Raw genomic sequence first — 25,451 nt, 5'->3', positions numbered from 1 at the left:
CATTAATTGGTTCTATAATAATTCTGTAATTCTATTATAATTCTTAGTGGTTGAAAACAGTTCAGCAGTATTCCAGTATATATATATATTATATTCCATGATAACCCAGTTACATATTTGCTCTAATACTATTCAAAGTTTGCTAAATGTATTAGGTTGTGATAAGTTTTGCCTTATAAACAATCAAATCAGAACGAACCCGATTATTAAATAAAAACAAGATACAAAAATGTCAGCCTTATTAACCGCGGATTGGTTTCAATTGGATTCCTATTACAGGTTAAAAAACTTAACTTAAAAACAAAGATATATACAAATTAGTCAAGTTAATATAAAATTTTATAATAATATCTAAATACTTGAATATAGAATATTTTACTTATTTGATCATTCACCATCAATTTATTACTTTTTTTTAGGAAATTTGATCTGTATAATATGGTTTGGTCTATGGACGAAGGCTTAGGCAACATGATTGTAAGCGGTGCTCCATATGGAGGTCCAATTGCCGTAGTGAGGGATAGAAAACAATTTGTTCGTATTATGACAACAGCCAAACCAGTTATTACTATTTATAATGGTGTTGGAAATATCATATCAAAAATTTTGGTTAGTATGTTATTCATTCAAATTGTTTATTATCATGTATTAATTTCTTCTTAATTATTTTAAATGATCATGTGTGTACATTCATTCCAAATTTGTACATTTCCCACCCTTAAGTTTGAAATTTACAATAATTATTTCTTGAGTGACTTTCTAAGTTGTGAAAGAAGTAACAATGCTAAATTTCAAGTCAATAGGACTCATAGTTTTGGCGAGAAAAATAGAAGCATTTTGTTTATATATACATAATTAGTTAAAATTGCATTAAACTTATAACTAAAATGGCCCAGTAGCCAATTCATCCAAATTTAACTGAAGATTGCAAGTTCAAATTATGTATTAGATTTTTTTTAAAAGAGTCATTCCTAAGAAAATAAAATGTAAACAATGTTTTAGTGGAATAATGGTGTGCTTGTGCACATGGGATGGTCAGATGGTGAACAGTTGCTATGTGTGCAAGAGAGTGGAGATGTTCTAATCTATGACATGTTTGGTGCTTATCAAAAAACTTTTAGTATGGGACAAGAAGCGAGAGATACAAAGGTATGTAAAAGCTGTGTATTATTTTAAAATTCCAATTTTTTTTATGTAATCTCATTTTTAAATAGCCATAATATTCTATAAAAAATACTGAATAAACTGTATTTGATACTTTACAATGATATAATTTCTTAAAGTTATCTTGTTATTTATATATTACTATTATTATCCATTGAGATATCAACTATTCTAGAGTGAATAGGTGGCAAGAAAACAAAAACATTAAAATTGGTTCATCATCAAGCATTTTATTTTATTCACAAAAAATCACTTTAATTTGACACAAGAGTGAAAAATAAGAAAAGCAAGGCAAATGAGCCACTGTAAGGTAAGGGGTCACCAACACCCATAGATATTGGTGCCGTAAAAAATAGTAACATTCCTTGCAACACCCATGTACCACCAACCTTTAATTATTATAACTAAGATGATATATGTATATCTAAAATATAATTTTGCTTCTTTGAATATTGGTTCATTTACAGTGAACTTTTTAATGAACTTTGAAAAAGATTATATTACTTCACATTTATTCATAAATGTACTAAAATAAATATTAATTAAAATAAATCAATTTTTTCAGGTCTGTAAGGCACAGTTATTTTCAAACCCTCATGGAATCGGTCTGGCTGTTATGACTACAACAAATCGCATGTTCCTTGTGAGTAATGTCTCTGAACCAAAAGTAAGACCTGTACCTGATGTACCAAGTAAGTATCAACTACTTAACTTTTTTTACATGTGTTAAAATTTGAATTGGTAGTCAATTTTAATTGATAGATAGCATTACAGAAAAATGTGATTTAGAAATTAAAGAAAAAAAGGTTTTTCTTCCACATACATTTTGAAATGTATTTAATCATTGGACTAAAAGGAGAAAAAATAAACAAACATTATTTTGAAATCACTTGACATTAATTAGTGAGGTTAAATTACTGAATGAATTTTTTGATGAATAAATATTAACAATTTAATGATACTTTATGTTATTTTCACACATGACTTTAATTATATTTTTTAATAGTTATAGAAATTCAATAACAATGTTTACATTGTACTAAAAGGACCAAATTATTTTAAGCCTCTCTTATTTTAATTTTTATGTCTGTGAAAAAAATTGGTTTACAGTTTTGAACATATATCATTAAATTGTCTAAGACATCCATAACGGTACTGGTGTCTGGTGTCTGGATATGGACTATAAACCAGTGTTGCAGATTAAGTCTTTATTATTTTTGTTTCTTTATGAAAAGAATAGTTTATGTCTTACAGTAATAATGTTAGCAGAATATTGTTTATTTATTACCAACTAACCTAATATTAAACCTAAAAGGCTTTACCTATAAATATTGTATGAAGTTATACAATATTCTGTCATTACACAAGCACAGGCTTAACATCGTTTGTATGTAAGGCTGTTATATTTCAATCTTATATATCCAAATAAACATATATTTTCCAGGAGCCAATGAACCAATAACATGTTGGTGTGTTCTTAGTACTGGTCTGCGATCTTCAGCTGTTATTGGATTCCTTGTGTGCAGAGACAAAGAGGTCTATAGATGTCAACTTGGCGAATCAAGGCCCCTTCTTATGGTAAGTAGGTTCACATATATTTTTGTGCATAAGGTTGCTTAGCATTTTATATTTGTATTATAGAACCTCCTCATAAATATGTATATACACAATGAAACACTTATAAAATTTAGGCAAAGAACATACAGTGGCAGATACAGAATTGTCTTTTAGGAGGGGTTTGTCCCCAATGAGAGTAAGCAATGTAAACCTTAAAAAGCACTCAATGTTTTTATTTGCTTTAGTGTAATTCTTTCTAAAAAAAATAGAATAATAATTATAAAGTTCACCTTAAAATTTGTCTTGGAAGAACTCAGCTGCTTTTAGAGGGAGGGGGCTTCCCTCCCTGAATCCACTGCGGTGTAATTTACCTCAAATATATAGAAAAAAAAGATTATGTTACAACCTTTTTATTGAATCATTATTTTTACAGCGACCTGAAATAAGTAACGCTTACACACAAATCCTAACAATAGTGCCCTCACAAAATGGACGCCATATTGCTCTATTTACTGATTCTGGTATTTTGTGGATTGGTTCATCGGAATTTAAGAGCAAATACTGTGAAATTGATACCGGGTATATCAAACAACCCAAAGAATTAGTTTGGTGAGTCAAATAACGTCATATTTTTTTTACATGTTTTTTTACCTGTTAAATGATGTAACCAAAATATTTAAATTAATTTAAGATAAACTCTAAACAAGAGAGGCGTATATCATATTTATTTAGTTAATGTTACTGCTCCGTGGTTCACATAGAAAAGTTATATAGTCTATAAACCTTCCTCAATAAAAGGGCTCTCTAAAGCCAGTAGCTAATTTTGAAAATCAGATTAGTATACTACGAAATAAGCCCTTTCAAACAAACTCACTTTTATTATAACGTTTAAAACCTCTATAGTTTTAGTCATAAACGTTTTTCAGCATGTGTATAGCTTAACACTGATTTATCTCTTTCTATCGCTATGGATTTGAAATTCGATAAAAGAAGACGGCAATTCTGATCTAATCACTCTGTAAATAATAATAGTTATTATTTATATGTAGTCGTAAAAAAGTTCATATTTTGTATGAAGTGAGAATTAAAATGAAATTGTACCTATATATATACATCCTTATTCAGGTGTGGTTCCCAAGCTATAATAGGACATTGGGATGACACGATGTGTATCTACGGTTTTAACGGTACCACCGTGTCGTACCCGTACGACGGGCCGTTCCACCTCATACCAGAGATGGACTGCGTTCGGATCATTTCGGAAATGACACACGAACTTGTACAAAAAGTGCCGGTTGTTGTTGAAAAAATATTCAGGATAAATAGTACCGCCCCCGGATCGTACTTAGTGGAGGCCTCGAAGCAATTTCAGGTTGGTGATTTCTTTATTATTCTACAGTGTATAATATCATTAGCCACAGAATAGACCCTTTATATAGAACATTTATATTGAAAGATACATATGCAAAGAAATACCTTGTATTCTCTTGGGCTATGAACCTTCTCGGGTATCCAGTCCTACTTCGGCTCAATGGTTCAGGAACGCTTATATGTAGGACTAACATACGAACTTTCATACTAATTTATATATGTATAGTCTATTCCAACCGCAAAAGGATAAAAGCCAAATAAACAAAATTTGACATCGAATCGAAATTTTACTTGGTGGTAGACTTTGTGCAAGCCCCTCTGGATAAGTACCACCCACTCATCAGATATTCTACCGTCAAACAGCAGTACTCAGTATTGTTGTGTTCCGGTTTGAAGGGTGAGTGAGCCAGTGTAACTACAGGCACAAGGGTCATAACATCTTAGTTCCCAAGATTAGTGGCGCATTGGCTATGTAATATTTCTTCAGCGCCATTTTCTATGGGCGGTGGTGACCACTTATCATCAGGTGGCCCATTTGCTCGTCCGCCTACCGATACCATAAAAAGAGAGCTTAAATAATCTATGATATTCACTATGGATTAACGAAAAAATGGCGATTTGAACGTCGACGAAACTGTTATCGGAACTTTGGATGTAAAATGAAAATGGATATTATAAATAAAAACATACAACTCTAAAGCTGTTATTAGTTCACAATATTGCTGAGAATAACTTTAAGGTTCGTTTATCTTCACTCCTCCTTCGATTGGAATAGACGACAGATAGATTAGTTCTCACGGGGTACGTAATACGAACCGCGGGCGCAGAGACGCAGCCACCGCGCCGACGAGTACATCCGGCTCGTGAAGCCGGACCTGGCGAGCGCGGTGCAGGACTGCGTGGACGCGGCGGCCTTCGAGTTCTGCCCGGACGTGCAGAAGCTGCTGGCGCGCGCGGCGCAGTTCGGCAAGGGCTTCCTGAGCGACGCCGTGCTCACCGAGCACTACGTGCGCACGTGCCGCTGGCTGCGCGTGCTCAACGCCGTGCGCGACCCGCGCGTCGCCGTGCCGCTCACCTACCTGCAGTATCCTTAGCCCGTCGCTTACGCCACCACCCAGTACTAATAAGTGATGCTCGCTCGCACGGAGCCCTCTCACCGAGTAATGTTGCTAGTACATACGGGATCCTTGTCGTCTCGAAAATGATAGATCCAAATAAAATTAGTATTTTGTTTAATATTGAAAATTTGTCATAGTACTAGAAATGTAAAATAATGGGCAGTAGCTGTTGTATAGGAAATCTTAATTCTAACTCTTAACTCGATTAATCGAACAGCTTCCAAAGCAGTATCTTTGACTGGAGCTCTTGATATTTACACAGTATTATCTTTGACCGTTCGTATATTCGTCGTAAAACATCCAAATAATAACAAAATACAACCTAGAAATATTCATAGAAAAAAATATGAATAAATGTTTTTTTGTAAAACAATTAAAAAAACCTTACTCCGAATAATATGCGATTTATGATTTTCAATAATCCAATAAATGTGCTCAACGTCTTTGTTAAGTTCTATCAAAATTTAAAGTTAATGGCATTTTATAGTATTAAAAAAAAAACAATTTTATTCCTTAATGCAATCAGAGTTCAAAATCTAGGCGAGAGAATTTTATTAGACAGGCTCATATGGCGCCGCTTGCACTGTCTCGCCGGACACATCGCGTCCTATCTCCAGCTGAAAGATGGGCAAACGAGGGTATTGTCGCATTGGGCCTGTTATAAGGTATTACATTAAATATTCATTTTTAAATTTGAAAAAATCCAATAGCTAGTTCTCGCCCACTTAAATACATTTACATTATCAGACTGTATATTTCCCACTGCTGGACTAAGACCTCCTCTCCCTTTGACGAGATGGTTTGGAGCATACACATGTGGCAGAATTTCATTGAAATTAAACACATGCAGATTTCCTCACGATGATTTCCTTCACCACCGAGTACGAGATAAATAACTATAAACACAAATTGGAACCCGAAATGATCGGTTATGATGCACGCGTTCTAACCACTAAGCCATCTCGGCTCTCTCTCTCGCCCAATGATTTATTTTAATTGCACTAAAGCTAAATAGTTGCTAAACAAAAGGAAATCGTTTGACAGAGGTGGAAAAGGTAATAAACTGTTTTGCCTATTTACATATAGATAATCGTGAAAAAAACATATATCTTTATTCGCTCTAAACGCAAAAAGACACAACTTGGATCTTCCAATCTACTTACACCACGTCACGTGTCCACACGCGACTTCAAACTGGTTGTGCAGTGTTAAGAATAACAAGGAAAACACAATATAATATTTGATTTAAAATAAATATGATACACAGCGAAGTAATATAGTTACCGTTAGTCCAAATGGCGTAAGCATGAAGTTCCAATTTCAAAAAGAAGTATGTAACGCTTTTTTTTTAAGATTTATAAGTTAAGGAAAAAGAGCATATTACGTTAGATAAGATAATCTCTTTTAAGATAGCAGGAAATTTAAAAAATGTATCAAAATCAATTTCGTGTTTAAACTTTGACGACCTTATTCAGGTAACACAGCCGCACCTGGACAACGAAAGTGCTGCTCGAGAAATTGGCGAAAAACTAAGAAACATTCCTGGTATATCCTACTCTACGATTGCTATGAAAGCTGCAGAAAAGGGGAGAAAGACGCTAGCTATTAAGGTTAGTTTTGTAGGAATATCGTAGGTGTGAACGAGGAAACAATGGAGTATGAACTAGAATGCTTTTTTAATTTCATTTTGTTTGTAATTTAAATATAAATCAACCAGCTAGTGGACAGCTATACTAGTACAACCTTTTAATAAATATAAACAGAGGGTTGACGCGCTCGTTAACTATGTAAGTGTTTAGCTGTCTCACTTCGAGAGGGCAGTCAAATGCCAACGTCCATAGCGCGTTGAATACACCGGTTCTCGTCCGATCACCGAAGCTAAGCAACGTCGGGCGTATTCAGTACTTGGATGGGTGACCGCCTGGGAACAGCGCGCGTCGCTAATTTGTTTTTTTTTTTTTATGTTTTCATTTAGTTTTTGCTGCTGTATTGAAAAACAATTTATACAAAAAATTAGAAAATATAACGAAGTAAAAATTAAAACTAATCCTAGCTTGAATACTACATACACTTTTTGTTTAAAAGCTACATATATTATATGTATTATATTGTATACGTGCTTATAAATATGTGCCAATATTATAAGTGCGAAAGTAACTCCGTCTGTTTGTCTATTGCGCTTTTACAGCGTATAATCCACTGAATTGTTTTTGATGGAACTAGATATCTACTAAGCAAGCTTAAAGCCACGGACGGCCATTGGCTACTGAATTTTTCATCCTTTCAGGGAGTAACGTTGGGGATAACAAGTTCTTCATCATAAACTGAATTCCAAGTGGCTATAAAAATAAATCTATTTTTCTCATTCTATATATATTTCATCTATTTTTATAATACTTACAATACTTATTTACTTACTATACAAAATACTTTTATAAAAGTGTTATGTTCGTTATTTTAGATTTATTTCGGCATGTATTATGTTTAAACAAATACCTGTGCGTCTCGGGACGCCCGACAGAAGTGTTAACTTAAATGTCCAAAATACGGCCAGCGCGGTGGTTTGGAGTGAGAGAGGATGAGCCTGTCTACCGCTGCCGTATGCGTAAGAGAAAGGGAAGCGAGACAGATTGGCGCCGTAACGCGTTACGTAACGAAGCGGCGTACTCTCACTTAAGTTATCACTTCAAAAATAATTTGTAATATAATTGTTACAGATATTAGAATATGAAACTCGCAGTAAACTTCAAGTACCTCTGCTATTGGCCCTCGGAGAGGGTCCCACTGCGCTATTGAAAGCTACGGCTAGCGGGGATACGGACTTGGTCTATATAGTGCTGTTGCATTTGAAGGAAAAGATGGGAAAACACGAATTTGAAGTGAGTTTTTTTTTTTAATTATGTTTATATATTAAGGAACTTCGAATATATTAATTTAAGTAAAGATAAATTAACAATACCGTTAACAATACAATAAATAATTACATAATAAATGATGTCATAAATAATTCCCGCTTTAAATACAATAAATGAAACGCACACTGTAGCAGTTTGATAGATTGTATAAATTATTTTTATCAATAGTTGCACAAATGTCCTTGATGCACAGCTTAGAATAAATTTCAAATCGGATCCAGGACCGCAACGTGATTCGGATCGATCGCTTTAGTGCACTTTTGTTTTCATTTTTATATTTCTTATAAGGCACTAATATTAATATAAACCCGATATAAAATGATAATGTTTCGCGACGATAAGAATTTCGTCGGTTCCATTCCGATCCAGAAGAGAGAGGCCCCCATAATATAGATAAACACAATTCCGACGAGTCACCAATTTTAACGTAATACGAAGAGTCGGTAAAGATCACTAAGAGAAACGAAGTAACGCGGAGTGGCCCGGTCTGGGCGGGCGCAGCTGACGATCCGCAGCTTCCCGCTGGCGCACGCGCTGTACATCAAGTACTGCGCGAGCCACAACCGCGAGGCGCTGCGCCAGGTGTTCGTGCAGGAGGACGAGTTCGCGGGGCAGGCCGCCTCGCACATCCGCGACGCGCTGGAGCCGCACTCGCCCGGCAGCGCCGAGGCCTCGCTGCTGTCCGCGCGCGAGTGCTACCGCAAGGGCAAGAACGACCTCGGTGAGCCGCTCCCTCTCTGTCTCTCTCTCTCTATCTCTCTCTCTCTCGGTGCGACTCTAGATAACAGCATTATCTCCTATATCATTCGCCAATTCTATATCCCGTTTACATCCTATTACATTTTAAGGGCGTTTCTCATACGATACTTACTTGAAAAAAAAAACTGTCCTAAAGATACAATTTTTTATATGAAATATGCTTGAGATGCCTGTTTATGAGTTTTAGATAACTCATTTTTTCATATGTTTATTTTTTATGTGTGTTTTAACATATAACGATATATCTATGATATCGCTGAATACTTTACTTATGTACCTACATCAAATATTTGATATGTAATCTTTTTCTTAGAACTATAGCAGACGTCTCTTGTATGAGAAGAGTTATCCTTCGTGTCCCGTTGTGTGTTTTTTATTCATCATATGTTTTTTTTTATGTATATATTGAAAATAAATATATATAATTTTAAATTGTAGGAGTATCAATTTGTGAAGAAGCGAGAAAATTATGCAAACAGCAGTCCAGCCTCCAAGAAACTTACGGCGAAAGCTTCGTGGGTCTCTCCTTACAGGACACTGTGAAAAAACTTCTAAATCAAGGCGAAGTTAAATTGGCTGATAAACTACGATCTGAGTACAAAATGCCCGACAGAAGGTAATTAAATATGTATTTTAAAGAACAACATATATTTAAACAATACAATTCCTATTTGTTATTTGGTGAGACACGTAAGCCAGTGGAAATATGGTATAAATTAAGATAAGATTAATAAAGACGATATAACGATTTCTGTTAAATATATATTTATTTATAACTTAACACTATTATCATAATATATACAATACTATATACACTTTAATTTTACTTCCAAAGTTCCGATAATAACTTCGCCAACATTTAAAACGCCATTTCGGGGTAAATTCATAATGAATATCATTCAAACTCTCAATGATATCGCGTCAATTCGATGTCAAATTTTGTTTTTTGGCCCTCTTGTATATAAATGTATGATAAACTATAGATTTTGCTTTTATTGTTTATTAGCTTCATATCACATTACTTATAAACGTTGTGTACCGAATGTCATTGATTTAATGTTCAGTAAAAGACACTGAACTTTTTAACCATATCGAGACCCCCCCCCCCCTTAACAATGGCAAAGTTAAATCTTGTACATTAAAGTAACATTTCAGTATTAATTGAAGGAAGTATATTTGTTAATAATATTGTTTTTTTTTTAAGATATTGGTGGCTACGTATCCTGACATTAGCCGAAAGAGATGAATGGGCGCAGTTAGAAACTTTTTCAAAATCAAAGAAATCTCCCGTCGGCTACGAGCCCTTCGTCGACGCCTGTCTCAAATACGGCAAGAACGATGAAGCTCTAAACTATTTACCGAAATGTAGAGATGACATCAAGGTCAAATATTACGTAAAAGCCGAGTGAGTATATTTTTTACTCGAACTATCCTAACTAATATAACGATTTGATTGTAATGTAAAATACATGAAATTTAGGTTGTACAAATAGTCTTATTGCAAAGTAATTTCAGCTTTACCCTAAAAATATTAGTTTATAAAATTTTATAATTATATATTTACAAAGAAAGTGAGTTCAACTGTACATTATACACAGAATTTGGTATAAGATTGTCTTAGGTTAGGTAATTTTTCATTGTAAGTTTGTCTTATTTCATCATTAATTTTGAGTGTTTCTATTTTTTTGGATATGAATACCGATTAATTAAGAATTAATAAGACATGAATGATTTTAGGTTCTATGAAGAAGCAGCGCAAGTGGCCTTTGATCAGAAAGATGAGAGCGCATTATTTTTCGTTCAGAACAAGTGTCCAGTTCGGGAGTCCACCAAGCATGCCAAAATTCAAGCCCTCTTGGACCAACTTTCAACCAAAAAGTAGTTAAGTTATAATTAAGGGAATATAAATAAAATTGATTCCACAAACAACCGCTGATATTTTTGTTAATTTTAAATCAAAATTATCCCATATTGCTTACTTTGTTAATCTTAACTTTATAACCTTTTGTAACATAAAATCAGTTTGATTCCACCTGTAAGTGGTAATTGTAAGTAAAAAATATTATAAAATTTAAAATTAAGCATTATTTATTGTGATATTAATAGATATGTCTGTAATCGTAATTTAGTTACTGATAAATAAAACTCATATATGGCGTGATTGCAGTTTGGCTTTATTTAATTAGTCTTACAATCATGACTTCGACATAAACGAAAGTAGTTGGTATTATTTCGTACGCAGATAAAACACCGATGTGTGAATCCTATACTTTACGATACAAAATTGGTACAAAAAATTATAACCATACATTTAATAACATTGAAAATTTTAATTCTCTTCACAAATTACTTAAAGCATTTATTAGGTGCAATATTAATTTCGCAGAACTTAAAATAAACGTCGAATTCATTTATGCAACTACATTATATTGCACCCGTGTTCTACTAATTATTTTCCTTAAAGAAGTACGATTGAATATTTCCCAAAAATGTTGAAAATAGTATTGAAAAACAATTTCACAGTACCTGAAGAAATCACAAATCGTACATACGAGATTGAGATATATATATTCGGTATATCGTCGGTATAATATTCACAACCATTTATGGATTAATGTATAAGAAAAACATTTAGCGTGGAAGAATATCATATTTCCAATATATACAAGGATATAATATTGGAACCGTACATTCGAATACTCAATTCAAACGTCGAACACTTTTTCTTTACAAAACTCGTCCCTACAACATTACATTCGAAAATTGGTCATTTATTTTTATTTTAATTGACAACACTCGTCTTGTCAATATTTAAAAGTTGCCATTTCAATTTATTCTCGACTAGCAATTATTAAAGCTACAAGCATGGCATTATTGGGTGTAAAATAAGAATTACAATTATTTCTGGATCTTTAGGTAACATTTAATGTTTGAGGTTAATATTGAATCTTACGAGAATTTTGAAGTTGCGAGTTAAAGTAGAGTTTACGTATAAAACTTGTTCATCTTCGTTCTTATTTGTACACCTATATCGCCGCATAATACCACTAATTATCAAACACACAAATTCAGTCACGTTTTAACAAAATGAGAAAAATGAGCACACCATGTCTTTCTAAGGTTAACGAATAAATAAATAATAACAAGTAATAAAGACAGACGTGTAATTCCAATGATATTTCCGTTCATATATATAATATACACGATAGAAGTTAAGTTGCTATTAATATGTTTTTTAAATGAATATCAAACCGCACTAAAATTACACGAATGTATCTATAAATATTTTTTTAACAATCAGTCTTAATTAAAATGTACATACATTTATAGAATAAACAATATAAGTTATAGTAATCGTAATGAACCAGTACAATATATATATACGCAAAGTTACGACTATAGAAAATTTGACAATTCTGACCTGTTGGATAAATATTTAAGAAAATAACTATCGACTCCCTCCAACTACACGGGTACAAAACAATGTAGCGTCAGCAAAACCATTACAAATTATTGGTATTGTAATAAAAAATATTATGACATAATTTAATGAGATATTAGTTACGTTCGACGAATAGTCAAACATACTATAGGCGTAACTGATAATTTCTTCAGTTTCTTTGTTTTTTTAAAGTAAGTTTATAAATAAATAACACATCAAAAATGTTTCAAACATTAGTATTGACATGTATTTATTATTCTGAAGGAGAAAAGTACATCGGATAAAATTTCTATTTTCGAGGACGGACAAACATACAATAAACGTCACACATTGCGACGAGTCCTTAAGAAGATCTAGAATGGAGCTTAAAAAATTACAGACATTTATAATTTCAACAAAAAAAAATCGTAAACACCTTTATCATTTAAATGAGCTTTTTTAACATTTTATAACTGCCAACAATATTTGATCGGTTACAATTAGACATCGGAGTTATGCAATGCAGCTTTGAAATAGTCGACAATTTCAGTGTTTGCGACCGCCTGCGAAAGCCACCAACAATAATACACATTGTAACAATATTTGACGACTGCGTAATTTAATTGAAGAATTTTTTGTCACCAACGCTTGTTGACAACTCAGTATTAGCCATTTTTTTTTTGAGATAGGTAACGAACATCGAATCGATTATCTGTGCATGGATATCAATTCAATATAATCTCTTTTCCCAGCAAAGAGTTAAATTAATCCTTTATAATTGTGACTTGTATTATCTGTGACGCTCTACTTCGACCACTAAAATAAGATATCACTTCTCTACCATTCACACCGCAGCACATCTTTCCTTCCGAATATCACACTTTTACCCGTTAAGCACCGTATACCTTTTTCTCCATACATTACTTTTAGAACTACGAAAGTTACCTATTTTCATTTGTAACATTTCCAATTCCCTTGTTTTTAGCACCTCTACAAATTTTTTTCAGGAAAAATATATTTTTTATATCTTCAAACACTATCGGTTTCCGCTTATCATTGAATTTGTTTCTAGCCATGCAAATAAATAATTAAAACACAATCAGTACACGTGACAGAAGTGAAACCTTTTTGTATCAGAAACGTTATATCACTACGTTCGACCTTGAAATGTACAATTTCAAGGTCGTCGTACCATGCTCTTGGAAATTGATCACCATACTTTTAAAATACGAGAGAATTTTAATCTTATTATAATAACATTAGTTTTAACATTTATGAGTATCTAACACATATAAAACGCAGTAAGAATATTAAGTATATCATACAACAATGGCCATGAAATGAAAATGTCACGAAATTCAGATATTTGGCAAGCATGAACGGAGAGCACTTAAGTACCAAAGTCGAATATTTTACTTTCAAACTTACGGAGCTGTTAGAATCATGAAAAAATATAGTTTTATAGTCATTAATATCTATAGAAATTGAATAAAAAGGCTGCCTCCGAAGGAGCATTCCTTACCATACTTTTGTCTTTTAGACTAGGATTAGATGGCGCGTGAATCTCTTCGAGACAATACTATCATAGCATCGTTTAATTTACAACTCCTATAATCGGTGCAACTTACATCAATTTTATTCACCAGTTCAGTAGTTTTAAGTAATTTATCTGTGAATTTTCTTAATGCTTTAAAACCACGAGACCTGCTTCTTATACAAACAGACCAAAACGTATGTTGTTTCCGTTGGATAAGGTAATATATCCGAAACATTCAGACAAAAACCTATAGCTCAGACATTAAATACATATTTACATACTAATTATAAGCATCTTATATCCTGTGACAGGACAAACAATATCAGGCCTTATTCCTATATTACCGTTAATAGGGTATACGCTTACAAGCATTTTTTTTTTGTTTTTTTTTCTAAAATATTATCACATTTACGAGTATAATTTATTATCCTAGATGGATACTCTTAACAGCAAATGCTTGTTTTTTGTTATTTTTTTTATTACTTAAATACAAAATTCTAATGTATAACACGAATTTAGTAAGCGTGATATACACATTAAGTACATAGAGCGTAGATACATGAGATGGCACGAGAAGTTGCGATTGTGATGTTATTTTTTTTTAAAGAAACTTCCAATGTTAAGGGATATCGAGCTCAAAGGACTTTACTACTCAAATATATTACCCTGTTGTAACAGATATGAAAATCCTTTGCAATATCAATTTAAAAAGCGAAATTAAAAGGGCTTATTGCACGTAATAGGTCTAATAACTAAGCATGGAAGTAGTTATGCAAAACGGAACCAGCCACAAAAACAGACCTTAGAGAGAATTAGATTTTCAGTAAAATAACCATTACAAAATAAAAAGACCTTGGATATGTTTGAAAATAAAAACTTAAGACTTGGATATTTTTTGCAGAAACTCAAGTTGATAGCCCAAAAACACGTTTTAAGGACCGTCTCCATTTTGCATAACTCCGTCCATTTTTTATAATCCTTTGGATTTACGCTACACTAGCGATTTAAGTCACTTTGGTAAAAAAAATAATTACATAAATATTTCAATCACAGCAAACTAATATGTTAACAAAACGTAACAATGAAATAAACTCTTTACTTCGATAAATAAATGAGCAAACCAAATTAAGGTTCTTTTAAATTAATATATATGTAAATACATGCATGTCTAGTCAAATTGCTTTAATCTATATATCAATACAGTAACTAAAAAAGACTTAATATTGTCTACGTCTATTCTACATACGTAATCGATGATAAAATATATAATTTACTTTAAATACGAATTAATATCGTTTTAAATGCTTTCCATTATAATCAGATCAGTTTTTTATGTATTTAGTAACACTTCACATTCCAAATTGAAAGTAATTTGACTAGACTTATTTAAAATAATATGAACATAATAAATAATTAAAATAACTTTCAAGGCTATATCACCACCTTCAACAAACAACTTAAAAAAATGAGGATTTTTTTTTTTCATTTTTCATATAGGAACTGCGTGATTTAAACTAATGTATACTAAACAGCTCAGCCTCTACGATCGCTCGGCATAGACAAACTAGAAACCTCATACGTTTCCTGGGTCACCGTCACCTTGGGAGATCTATCGTACTTGATTTTATCGAGATTGGTAACGGGTGACGAGTTCGGAGTCAGCAAGACTGAGTGTCGTAAGCCCTGACCTTGATTCGCGGCAATAATGTTTAGGTGAGTCAGGTTATGTTTGGGGATAGTGAAGGAGGGAAGATCTTTGGTTTTGATGGTGTCGTAGATGCGGACAAGTTTCGTTGCGTCGATGTTGTCCAGAGAGGGGGTGGGAGGGGGCCGGGAGGCGGGGGAGGCTGTGACTACGAGGTTGGGCATCTTGGGAGCATTGGCACGAGCCTCGCTCGGAGCTGAGACGATGTGTTGTGATATCGAGTGACTCTTAAGCCCTTGTGCTGTTTTGTAGCTTTTGCCGCATTGGCACTTGTAAGCCTTTTTTACCCTGAAATTGGAAAATATATAATTTAGAATATAATAATAATAATGTATTGTTATTATAAAATGTTCCAATTACATTTGGAGAATGTCCGGCATATTTCAGGAATACTATTGCCATCACCATGGGGTGGAGTCATATCACGTCACCGTTGGTATATCAGTCAATAACTAATAACCAAATTAAAACGGGAACATTTAATAATAATAACCTCATGAACGACCCATTTACAAAATATCTTATAACATAACATAAGCAGCCCGTAAATGTCCCACTGCTGGGATAAAGGCCTCCCTTCCCTTTGAGGAGAAGGTTTGGAGCATATTCCACCACGCTGCTCCAATGCGGGTTGGCGGAATACAAAATATCTATTTGTTTCTTAATTTAAAATAATAATATAATTTATTCATCTGAATAATAAAATCTATGTAACTACAGAGTATATATATGAGTATACTTACTAACTGCAAATATATATATGACTACAATAATTCAAACAGTAAACATAATTTTAAAGTAACTATTCATGATATTAAATACACTACTACAAATTCATACACAAATTATTATTTATCAAAGTATTATACGAAATGACATTTGTAAAGTACCCATTTCTTCCAAAAATATTCTTGGGCAGTGAGACGCTTTTTAGGTCCGGCGATTAGTTTTTGTCTAAACGCAGCTGGAGTTGGCGCGACTGGGTATTTTCTATGTGAATTATTATTATTATTTTAAGTTTCACAATTAGAAACTATTATACTGAGCCCGAGTTTTGGCAAATCTCTCCAAGTCTCCTTTAGAGATACCCATAATACGATCCACTTGTTCATGAGAATGTATGCGCATATAGTCTATTCCAACCACAAGAGGAAAAGCTAAATAAACATTTGACAGCGAATTAACGCGATATCATTGGTCGAGAGCTTGACTAATCTATGATATTCATTATGGATTTGCGAAAAAATGGCGTTTGGAAGGAACATCGACGAAACTGTTGCCGAAACTTTAGAAGTAAAATTTAAGTGGTCCATCAACACTATTACACGTCATCATCCTCCTGCCCTTATCCCAATTTTACTTGGGGTCGGCGCAGCATGTCTTCTTCTTCCATACTTCTCTGTCAGACGTCATCTCACAAGTAACATTCTTTCTAACCATATCGTCTTTCACACAATCCATCCATCGTTTCTTGGGTCGTCCCCTACCTCTATATCCATCCACATCCATACTCAAAACCTTTCTCACAACATGGTCCTCATTCCTCCGCATAACATGCCCATACCAAGACAGCCGGTTTCCAGATAGCTTCAACAACAACAACAACATTAACAACACTATTACAACACAACAATATTATAAAAATTATATTATTATTATAATAATATTATCAACACTATTACACGTACTAGTTTATTACTTATGTAGTTAAGTGTAATAGTGTTGTATTATAAATAAATGCACCATATAGCTGAGCTATTAGCAAATCGCATGAAATACGTAAATCTAAGGTTTGTTTATATTTCTTTTTACTTCGATTGGAATAGGCTATATGGCTATGAGTGCAGAGCGCTGACTTTAACGGTCCAAGTGTTCGCTCTCATTTGTTTCTTATTGTTAGTATTCCGCGCGTAAGAAATGGACAAAATTACTTGTATTACTTAAAACGTATTCTTATAACAGTTTTCCTCAATGTGTCACACATTTATTAGGCTATCAGTTCGTATCAGTCAGTATCTGTTCTGGTTTTTTTTTCGTGCAACATGCGAAACATTACTCTGCAAGGTGATGAAAAACATAACAAACTGTAATTATCTGCACCCGTTGAGAATTATCGAACTTTCTATTTAAGACATATTTTTTTAAAGAATTTATTCGTTATTCGAAATACCGAAGCAGCGCACGACACTTCTTTGGCTTTGGCGCCCAACATTAAAACCGTATATAACATATATAATAACGACACATGTATGTTAATTAACGTTTCTTTTGTTTTACATTTCGTCAGAACAAAATGTTATATTAACTCCGAACCAATGATATGACAGAATTAGTCCCATTGAATCTTATTAGATTTTTATTCGATAAGAGTGTTCTAAATAATTAAAAACAGCACATAGGCATATCGCTAACTGCGTCATTTATGAAATCGATAAACGCCTAAATATATATGATTACAGCCTTTAGGTTATTAGGTAAGGCCTGAGGTGTCAAGTAATCAACTAATGGCTCATTGCTAAGAAATATAGCCTAAGTAAGACTATGGATACTTACTTGCCATCTTTTTTGTGGCCATTCTTTGAGTGATATTTGATGCCATTGACGTTCTTGTACCTTTTCTTGCAACCTGGCACCGGACAGGCGAAGGGCTTCTCCTGTGCTGCGGGACCTAGGGCTCCCGATGATGCGTTAGCGTTCATTCTGAAAATGAGAGAGATTTTCTTAAATTAGTGTTATTACATTAATTTAGTGCATTATCGTTGCAAAATCGCCCGGGAAAATGAAGTCGCGACGTCCTTTATTTGCTAAATAAAATATGATTTTTGTTTATTTATTAAAGTATTAAAGGGTTGGAAAGAATGACACCCCGATGGGACCAAGTTGATAATTTACTTATACAATTGTACGTTTTACGTGCGTCTTTAACCAAACTTTCTTTTCTAAATGCGCCTCTACCTAAGGAAAGGAAGAGTTTCCTAAAATTAACAGTCTGTATAGACTTAGAAGCTTATATTAGATATTAGTTTTAGCCCCTGCGTTGACTAATGAGTCAATCAAGATAATAAATTTATTAATAACACATAACATACCTATGTATATTTTTAAACCAGTCAGTGGTGGCTAGAAAAATGTTAGCGTAAGATTACTGGTTCAACTCGAGCAAGGATCACTGACTTATTTTTTGTATGTCTTAAATGTGGATTCCTATTTAATCTCATGGTCGACGGTAAGCAGCATTCTATCAGATAAAATACAGCCAAATGTATTCACCAACCCGCATTAGAGCAACGTGATGCAAAATTCTTCAAATATTTTTTCGGGGAAAGAGGCGGCCTTTGCGTAGGAGCTCTTACTTTAATTTAGTAATAAATACAAGTATCGTGCAGTTTATCGGTCCAGTTGTTATGTTACGCTAATAAAACATTATTTCAAATTACTTACTCTAAATATTTTGTTTTTATTTTATAATATTTATTTTCAATAATCTGTTATGCCTAGCCTTTGTTGCCTTTTATATATATATATATTTTTTATATTTGTACTAATATTATTCATACACACTGTTCAGTAAATCATATTCACTCTATTTTATAGTAATACTGAGTATCTAAAAAAAATATTTTTTGCTCATGTGCATATGATATTATTAAATAGAAATGTCAAACGAAAACAAATACAAATCACAATGACGGGTACACTTTCAGCCCTGAGTTTGAGCACTGGCCGAGCAACAATAAGGCACGCACTCACGCGTCTTATCCTCCGTTAGTGTCCTTAGACTCACGTCATAGCGAACTATATTACGGTAAATTTTGAATTTTTATTTTGTTTTTTATTGACAAGTTTGTAAGATTACTTTTTTTTTGTTAATTGTGACCATTGAATAAAGTGATTTGTCTTCCACCTGCGAAATTAGATGCTTTTCTTTTATTTTGTTCTACCTACGTCAAGTAATGTCGCGCGTGAACTTTACGGCTTCGGAGTATATCGACATGGTAAATAAATGATCTTGGTTGACGAAGTGAGTAGATAATACTGGGGGTTCGCTCCGACGAAGGACAAATAAATAATCAGTGCTTTGATCATGTAGCAAGTACCTACCTAATAGTATCTATGAAGGTGAGCATTGGCACCGGTGCCGGCGTTGCCGTTTTTACAGGTTAGTGAACTAGTTTTGAAAAAAGGTATACTTTGTTTTGATTATTTTGTTCCGTGTGAATTATTTTGTTCGAATATTTCATTTTTTTGTTTTTGTCTAGTTGTTTCTTCGACAATTTTTTCTCAATTCTGTATATATTTAATTACGAAATTTAATTAACGCAGAACTAAGAACCGCTAAGGTTCTCCTCGAGAAGAATTGCGAATGCATTGCATGCATTTAATCTTGTTAAATGACAATTATATATTATATATAGCCTCCTTGAACGAAGTCAAAGTGTACTACAAATCGATTCACGATACTGCGGTAAATCCATTTTATAGCAATTATGCAACCAGAAGTCTAGACTCAAGTGTTCCGGTAATAAAACGATGAAAAAGGAGTTTTCTCGTAAAACATGTAAAAATGTAGAAATCTTTCAAATTAACGACTTTGCCCATGATGTTGTTTAGTTAAACAATGTTTTCTTCTTCTATCAAATTGTAAGTCAACGATAACAGAACGAGACATGATAAAAATCTGTTAAATAAACAAGGCTAAGCTTTATTTAGGCCGTATATATAAATACTGATTATGTTTTAAAGAATTCGTCAAATAGCCGTCATAGAAAAAAAATTACTTACTTCACTCCATAACGTAGAATAAACTCAGAGCTGTATTCCTCGACTGTTGTCCAAGAATCGTTACTGTCTTCAGAGGGGCTCATCAGCTCGTCTTCATCCACCTCGCTCCCTGTAATTTTTCATTAAAAAAAATATAAAATTTATATAGTCTCTTTTATATTATTCAAACATAAAAGTAACTTAGAATTTTACATCCAGTTCCTGTTTTTGCGAATTGGTTTCTAATTTAATATTTTGAATTATTACAAAATATTTTTCTCACTAGAACACAATGCGCTTACATCAAGTAAATAGAGCAATGGAGGGATGGTGAAGTTTTAAACATTACAAAAATCCGTTATTATACATAGCAGTATATAATCAACCTACATCGGTGTTAAGATCTAATAGCAATAACCTGTAGGTGTACTGCTTCGGACAGAAGGCGTTTTTGGCGCAGAAAGCAAACGCCGGCGCACGTCGGCCGCTGCTGGCATATTTTGAATTTCCCGCCTCGAGGCTTCCGTGAAAAATTTTAGAACATAACTTAGCGGAATACATGCTGGCTGCGATGCTTCTTTCTGCTCGACGACTGCTGGATCGTAATCTGCAACATTCAGAACACAATCAGCGATTTCAACATTTTATTTATTTTTAATTTTTCTAAGTTGCCCCTTCCGACTTCAATCAGCTGTTCAATGTTTACTAGTATAAATAAGCCGAAAATTCTATGCATTGTCAGATATAAAACATTTCAAGATTATTAATAGCAATTGATATACTTAAATAACTATTCCCGCATTAATTTGTATTAGCTGCTTAAATTCAATTCAATGTTGGCAACTTTGATATATTGATAAGACGTATTATGGGTGAATTATCGTAATTTTTGCAACAACGAAATAATGATTTTAGCACAATATTATAAAAATTCTTTGATACTCACCGATATGAACGTCTTCGATGTGTTCAATTAAATCCGCTAGTCGTGGAAATGTTATGCCGCAGCCATTAAATTTACAGATGTTTATCATGAAGACGGCCATGTCGAATGTAGGATAATGGACTAGTCAAATGTAGAACTATATTCTTATAAAAATATATACTCAGTTATAATTTTTATTTAAAAACATTATCCAATAAAAAGCAGTTTCCAAGCTGATTTAAAATTAAATAGATGTATTTACACATTTAATAAAATAGCCTTACTAAAACTTACATAATATTTCAAGTAGTTGGTACTTAAAGTCTATGTCATTTGCGCAGCTCGATCAATAGTTGGCTGCGCCGAGAGGAAGTTGCGCACACTGCGCAAATCAGCCAATGCCGACACCGAATTTATACTCTGTTTCTTTTGACCACTCAGAAATTGAACATTCCAAAGGCCGGTCTCCTCCTTCTCGGTGTTCTTTGGTAAGTGTCACAGAAATTGTGAACAAACTAATCGTGGAAAAGTGTTTAAATCTTTGACGCTTGTCGAATAAAAAGTGCTCATATCATTTAAGAAAAGCGCACAGTGTGTGTCGGTGCAATTATTTTACAGTGATTTTGTAAGTTATCATTGAAGATAGTCATTAAATTCGAAACGATAGATATCGCCGATTCAGCCATTTTCCGCCGAATACCGTCTTTTATTATATATGATAATATATCCGTTCTTACCGTAACCGTCGGTTTATAGTGTTATCAAAATTGTCACTTACGTAAAATCGTAGATATTCATTAAACTCTATCTCCGACTACGTTACGTAGCCCCAGTAAATTACGTAACGCTCTGCGGTCAAACTGTCAAGTCTCCTGAAGTTAATTTACTTCAAATTACTTCAAGTAAAGCAGCTTATCGTTCACTAGTACAATATTTATTTCAGTTCTCGATCGCCGCACCCTTAATAACACAAAAATGCTGTCTGCTGCTAGATTGATCGCCCCTGCAGCCAGGTCTGCTGTAAGTACTGACTATCATCATATTAATTATGAATAAAACCCAATAGAATATTAATCGTACGAGTGAAGGAGATTCTAAAAATTAGTTTACACCCTTATACTGAACACTGAAAATATTAACATTTTATATCTTATTTTTATAATTAATCAATAATAGTTTACTGCTATCAAGTTTTAAATTTGTGAGATATTAGATAATAAAATGAACCATTGATTTCAAATTTCAAGTTTGAGTATTATATAACAACACAATCATATGATAACTTAGGAGAACAGTGTTTAATATCCATTTTCAATAAATATATTAAGGCCTGATAATAATACATATTAAATATTATATTATTGGTTACATTCATTCACAATTTCTTTTTTTTTTTTATTTCAAGTATGTCATATGACTTTATTCCAACTTGACAGATACAAAAGTTATGTAGCAAAATCATATTGAATTCATTGTATTTTGCAGATCTTCAGCAACACAGCTATTGTAAGGCCGCTGGCGGCTGTGCCCACCCAGACACAGATCGTCCCAGCTGCCCCAGCTCAGCTGTCAGCGATCCGTTCCTTCCAGACCACCTCGGTCACAAAGGACATTGACTCTGCTGCCAAATTCATCGGTGCTGGTGCTGCGACGGTCGGTGTCGCCGGCTCTGGTAAGTGACATAACATCAAGTTCTAGTGCCTCTTGTTTCGCTTTACTTACCAAAATCTGCCTATAAATGTTAAGTATTTGTTGCATGCCACCCCTAACATTCATTTATAAAATAATTATTATCAATGAATCAATACTTAAAATACATTGAATCAATACATTATAAATGATTTAAGCATCATTATAGGTTAAATTAAAAGCAATACTAAATACATAAAACTCCCTATAAAATAATTTATGTAACCGCCCAAGATTGCATAACAAGATGGACGAGTTATTGATTTTTGGGCCCTTCATACTTAATTGGTTTAGAGACAAACTAAAGACTTACAAATACTTTACTAATGCTTAAATTTGGTGTTCAAAATTTTGAGATTATAGTGTATGCAAAAGTAAATTTTTATACAATTTATAATGACACCAATATAATTTAATACAAAGTTGGTTGGTTGGCTTCCTTATCCTTTGTCTCACCGACAGGTATTGGCATTGGTGTGGTGTTTGGATGTTTAATCATTGGCTATGCACGCAATCCCTCGCTCAAGCAACAAATTTTCTCATATGCCATCCTTGGGTTTGCGCTGTCTGAAGCTATGGGTCTTTTTTGTTTGATGATTGCCTTTCTAATGCTATTTGCTTTTTAATTTTCTATTTTTTTAAGACATTTTTGTACAGTGTATATTATCATTGTGGAATTTGGGAACCGTAACTAATATATATAACGAATATGCATGATGTGTGTACATTTCAACTAACATTTGCATGCTGTGGGTGTTGCACATAAGGTGAGTACATTATGCTTACTTTTATGTTAAATCTTAAACATTACTAAGCTTATCCATAATATAAGATGATTTCTTGGATTTACTATGAACTAAAAAAAAATATTGATGATGATTATTACATATATATCTAGGATAAAAAAGGAACAGTAAGATTCTTGCCAATTAGTTTCGACAGAATCTATATTCCGTAATAAATTATTAATAGAAAATGGTTTCAAATCTACTATCATGCAGTATATATTTTACACCAAAAGGTTAATTGTTGCCATTAATTAGGGATTCATATTAACTGCAGTATTTAAAACTATTATATATAGAATAATTACCAATGTACCAAAATTTTGTATTTTCTAATAATTATATAATCTTTAGATAAAAACTTTATTTGTATTACATAATCAGTTTCAGTAGATCAGTTTTTAATAAAAAAATATTTAATTTTCAGGTGCTGGTATCGGAACGGTGTTTGGCTCCCTCATCATTGGTTATGCCAGAAATCCCTCCCTCAAGCAGCAACTTTTCTCATACGCCATCTTGGGTTTCGCCCTCTCTGAGGCCATGGGTCTCTTCTGTCTTATGATGGCCTTCTTGCTGCTGTTCGCTTTCTAAGCTATTTACTTTTAAGAACACTACTACTGCCATCCTAGATGAGGTTTCAGTGTATACTATCTGGAGTGGACGGCCATGGAATCGAATGTGTGAAACCTCACCCTCATAGTGGTGCGAGGACTTATGTGTTAAGTGTTACACTTTCAGTGCATCATCAGGAAACGCAATTTATTTAATTATGTAGTATAAAAAAAAATCTGCAAATAAAATATTGTACGTAAACACTTAATTATTCCTATTCCTGATACATTGTAGACTGTTATCCAAATCATGTTATGCATATATTCTCAGTATAATTATGTCAGAAGCCGGTGATGATAATTTTAAGCCAGTAATTGCACTTTGCGTGTGAGTATTGTCATCGACTTTACACTTGTTATGCTGTTTGGGAATGTCAGCATCTGTATTGTACATTTTTAGGGCGATTAAATGATACAAACCAATTTCAATGCTAATTTTTTCACAGTATACCTATATATTTATAGTGAAAATCAGATTTTGGTTCAAATAGTCAGATGTAAAACAGTAAAAGCAAAGCACATTAACAACCCTCCGTCGTATACATAAAAAATAATACAATTTACTCAATATTCTTTTAGTACAATATAATTATTTTAAAATCCAATATATCATAGCAATGCATTATTATTTGGTTTCTTTTAATTGTGTTTTTTTTTTTTAATTATGCAGTTCTAAGATCTAATATAAAAGCAAATTAAATAGACGACTAATGCCATGAATGCCAGTATTAGTTAGTGGTTTTTTTTTTTTTAATAAGCTCAATCTAACCTAGAACAGAACAGTAATCTGAACTGTGGCTAAATAATCGTAAATAATTAACGTGACAATTTATTAGAATTTCGTTTCTAACACTTATCGCCCGCAGAGGCTTCGCCCACGAATAGATATATACAATTTTAACTTTTTCATTGCCTCTGAAAAAATATGTAGTATGAATGACACCAACGTCGTGGAACGTTACATTTAATTTATGATTAAAACGTATTTTACGTTTTAATCATAAATTTGCGAACGTAAGAATAAAGTAGCAAGGGTTGATCATACTGACGTAGATGAAGATTTGATTGTTCTCCAAATAGCCCTGAAAAACAAACATGCGTTCGAACCCTTTGAAAAAAGAATAGCAATTTCT

The 25,451-nt window shown here is 33.2% G+C and overlaps 3 protein-coding genes and 1 pseudogene across 4 annotated transcripts; 3 read left to right on the top strand and 1 right to left on the bottom strand.

Annotated features, from left to right (window-relative positions):
* The first annotated feature begins 18 nt into the window (after positions 1-18).
* Positions 19-11,040, top strand: LOC125067450 (vacuolar protein sorting-associated protein 16 homolog). Of its 2 annotated transcripts, none has more exons than XM_047676069.1 (15): positions 19-279; positions 420-609; positions 1,003-1,149; positions 1,730-1,856; positions 2,609-2,742; positions 3,155-3,330; positions 3,847-4,093; positions 4,920-5,176; positions 5,737-5,875; positions 6,686-6,820; positions 7,928-8,089; positions 8,627-8,846; positions 9,323-9,500; positions 10,089-10,289; positions 10,622-11,040. In XM_047676069.1, exons 1-15 carry the CDS (start codon positions 230-232, stop codon positions 10,764-10,766), a joined length of 2,508 nt encoding a protein of 835 aa, XP_047532025.1. In that variant the 5' UTR covers positions 19-229; the 3' UTR covers positions 10,767-11,040. The 2 variants fall into 2 exon arrangements, with proteins under 2 accessions (XP_047532025.1, XP_047532026.1); XM_047676070.1 differs by lacking the exon at positions 19-279 and adding an exon at positions 310-325.
* On the top strand, positions 7,038-7,156 carry LOC125067553 (annotated as a pseudogene).
* LOC125067451 (juxtaposed with another zinc finger protein 1) lies at positions 11,038-21,651 on the bottom strand. Its single transcript, XM_047676072.1, has 6 exons — positions 21,528-21,651; positions 21,255-21,374; positions 20,727-20,915; positions 20,330-20,438; positions 18,101-18,247; positions 11,038-15,835 (listed from the first exon to the last, which is right to left on the bottom strand). Exons 2-6 carry the CDS (start codon positions 21,352-21,354, stop codon positions 15,376-15,378), a joined length of 1,005 nt encoding a protein of 334 aa, XP_047532028.1. The 5' UTR covers positions 21,355-21,374; positions 21,528-21,651; the 3' UTR covers positions 11,038-15,375.
* On the top strand, positions 21,596-24,741 carry LOC125067452 (ATP synthase lipid-binding protein, mitochondrial). The gene is made up of 4 exons (XM_047676073.1): positions 21,596-21,721; positions 22,177-22,253; positions 22,719-22,905; positions 24,135-24,741. Exons 2-4 carry the CDS (start codon positions 22,209-22,211, stop codon positions 24,296-24,298), a joined length of 396 nt encoding a protein of 131 aa, XP_047532029.1. The 5' UTR covers positions 21,596-21,721; positions 22,177-22,208; the 3' UTR covers positions 24,299-24,741.
* Positions 24,742-25,451: the final 710 nt, after the last annotated feature.

This window comes from Vanessa atalanta, chromosome 11 (genome assembly GCF_905147765.1).
Source record: "Vanessa atalanta chromosome 11, ilVanAtal1.2, whole genome shotgun sequence".
Taxonomy (NCBI): domain Eukaryota; kingdom Metazoa; phylum Arthropoda; class Insecta; order Lepidoptera; family Nymphalidae; genus Vanessa; species Vanessa atalanta.
This window is presented reverse-complemented; position numbering and strand designations above follow the sequence as displayed.

Coding starts and splice junctions, on each gene's coding strand:
- LOC125067450 (XM_047676069.1), top strand. CDS start 230: ATGTCAGCCTTATTAACCGCGGATTGGTTTCAATTGGATTCCTATTAC. Junction 5,177..5,736: donor GTGCCGCTCACCTACCTGCA/GTATCCTTAGCC, acceptor TAATGCAATCAG/AGTTCAAAATCTAGGCGAGA. Junction 8,090..8,626: donor TGGGAAAACACGAATTTGAA/GTGAGTTTTTTT, acceptor GGGCGGGCGCAG/CTGACGATCCGCAGCTTCCC.
- LOC125067451 (XM_047676072.1), bottom strand. CDS start 21,354: ATGGCCGTCTTCATGATAAACATCTGTAAATTTAATGGCTGCGGCATA. Junction 18,248..20,329: donor ATTCTACGTTATGGAGTGAA/GTAAGTAATTTT, acceptor TCTCATTTTCAG/AATGAACGCTAACGCATCAT. Junction 15,836..18,100: donor GGCCACAAAAAAGATGGCAA/GTAAGTATCCAT, acceptor TTCCAATTTCAG/GGTAAAAAAGGCTTACAAGT.
- LOC125067452 (XM_047676073.1), top strand. CDS start 22,209: ATGCTGTCTGCTGCTAGATTGATCGCCCCTGCAGCCAGGTCTGCT. Junction 22,254..22,718: donor CCCCTGCAGCCAGGTCTGCT/GTAAGTACTGAC, acceptor TGTATTTTGCAG/ATCTTCAGCAACACAGCTAT. Junction 22,906..24,134: donor GGTCGGTGTCGCCGGCTCTG/GTAAGTGACATA, acceptor TTTAATTTTCAG/GTGCTGGTATCGGAACGGTG.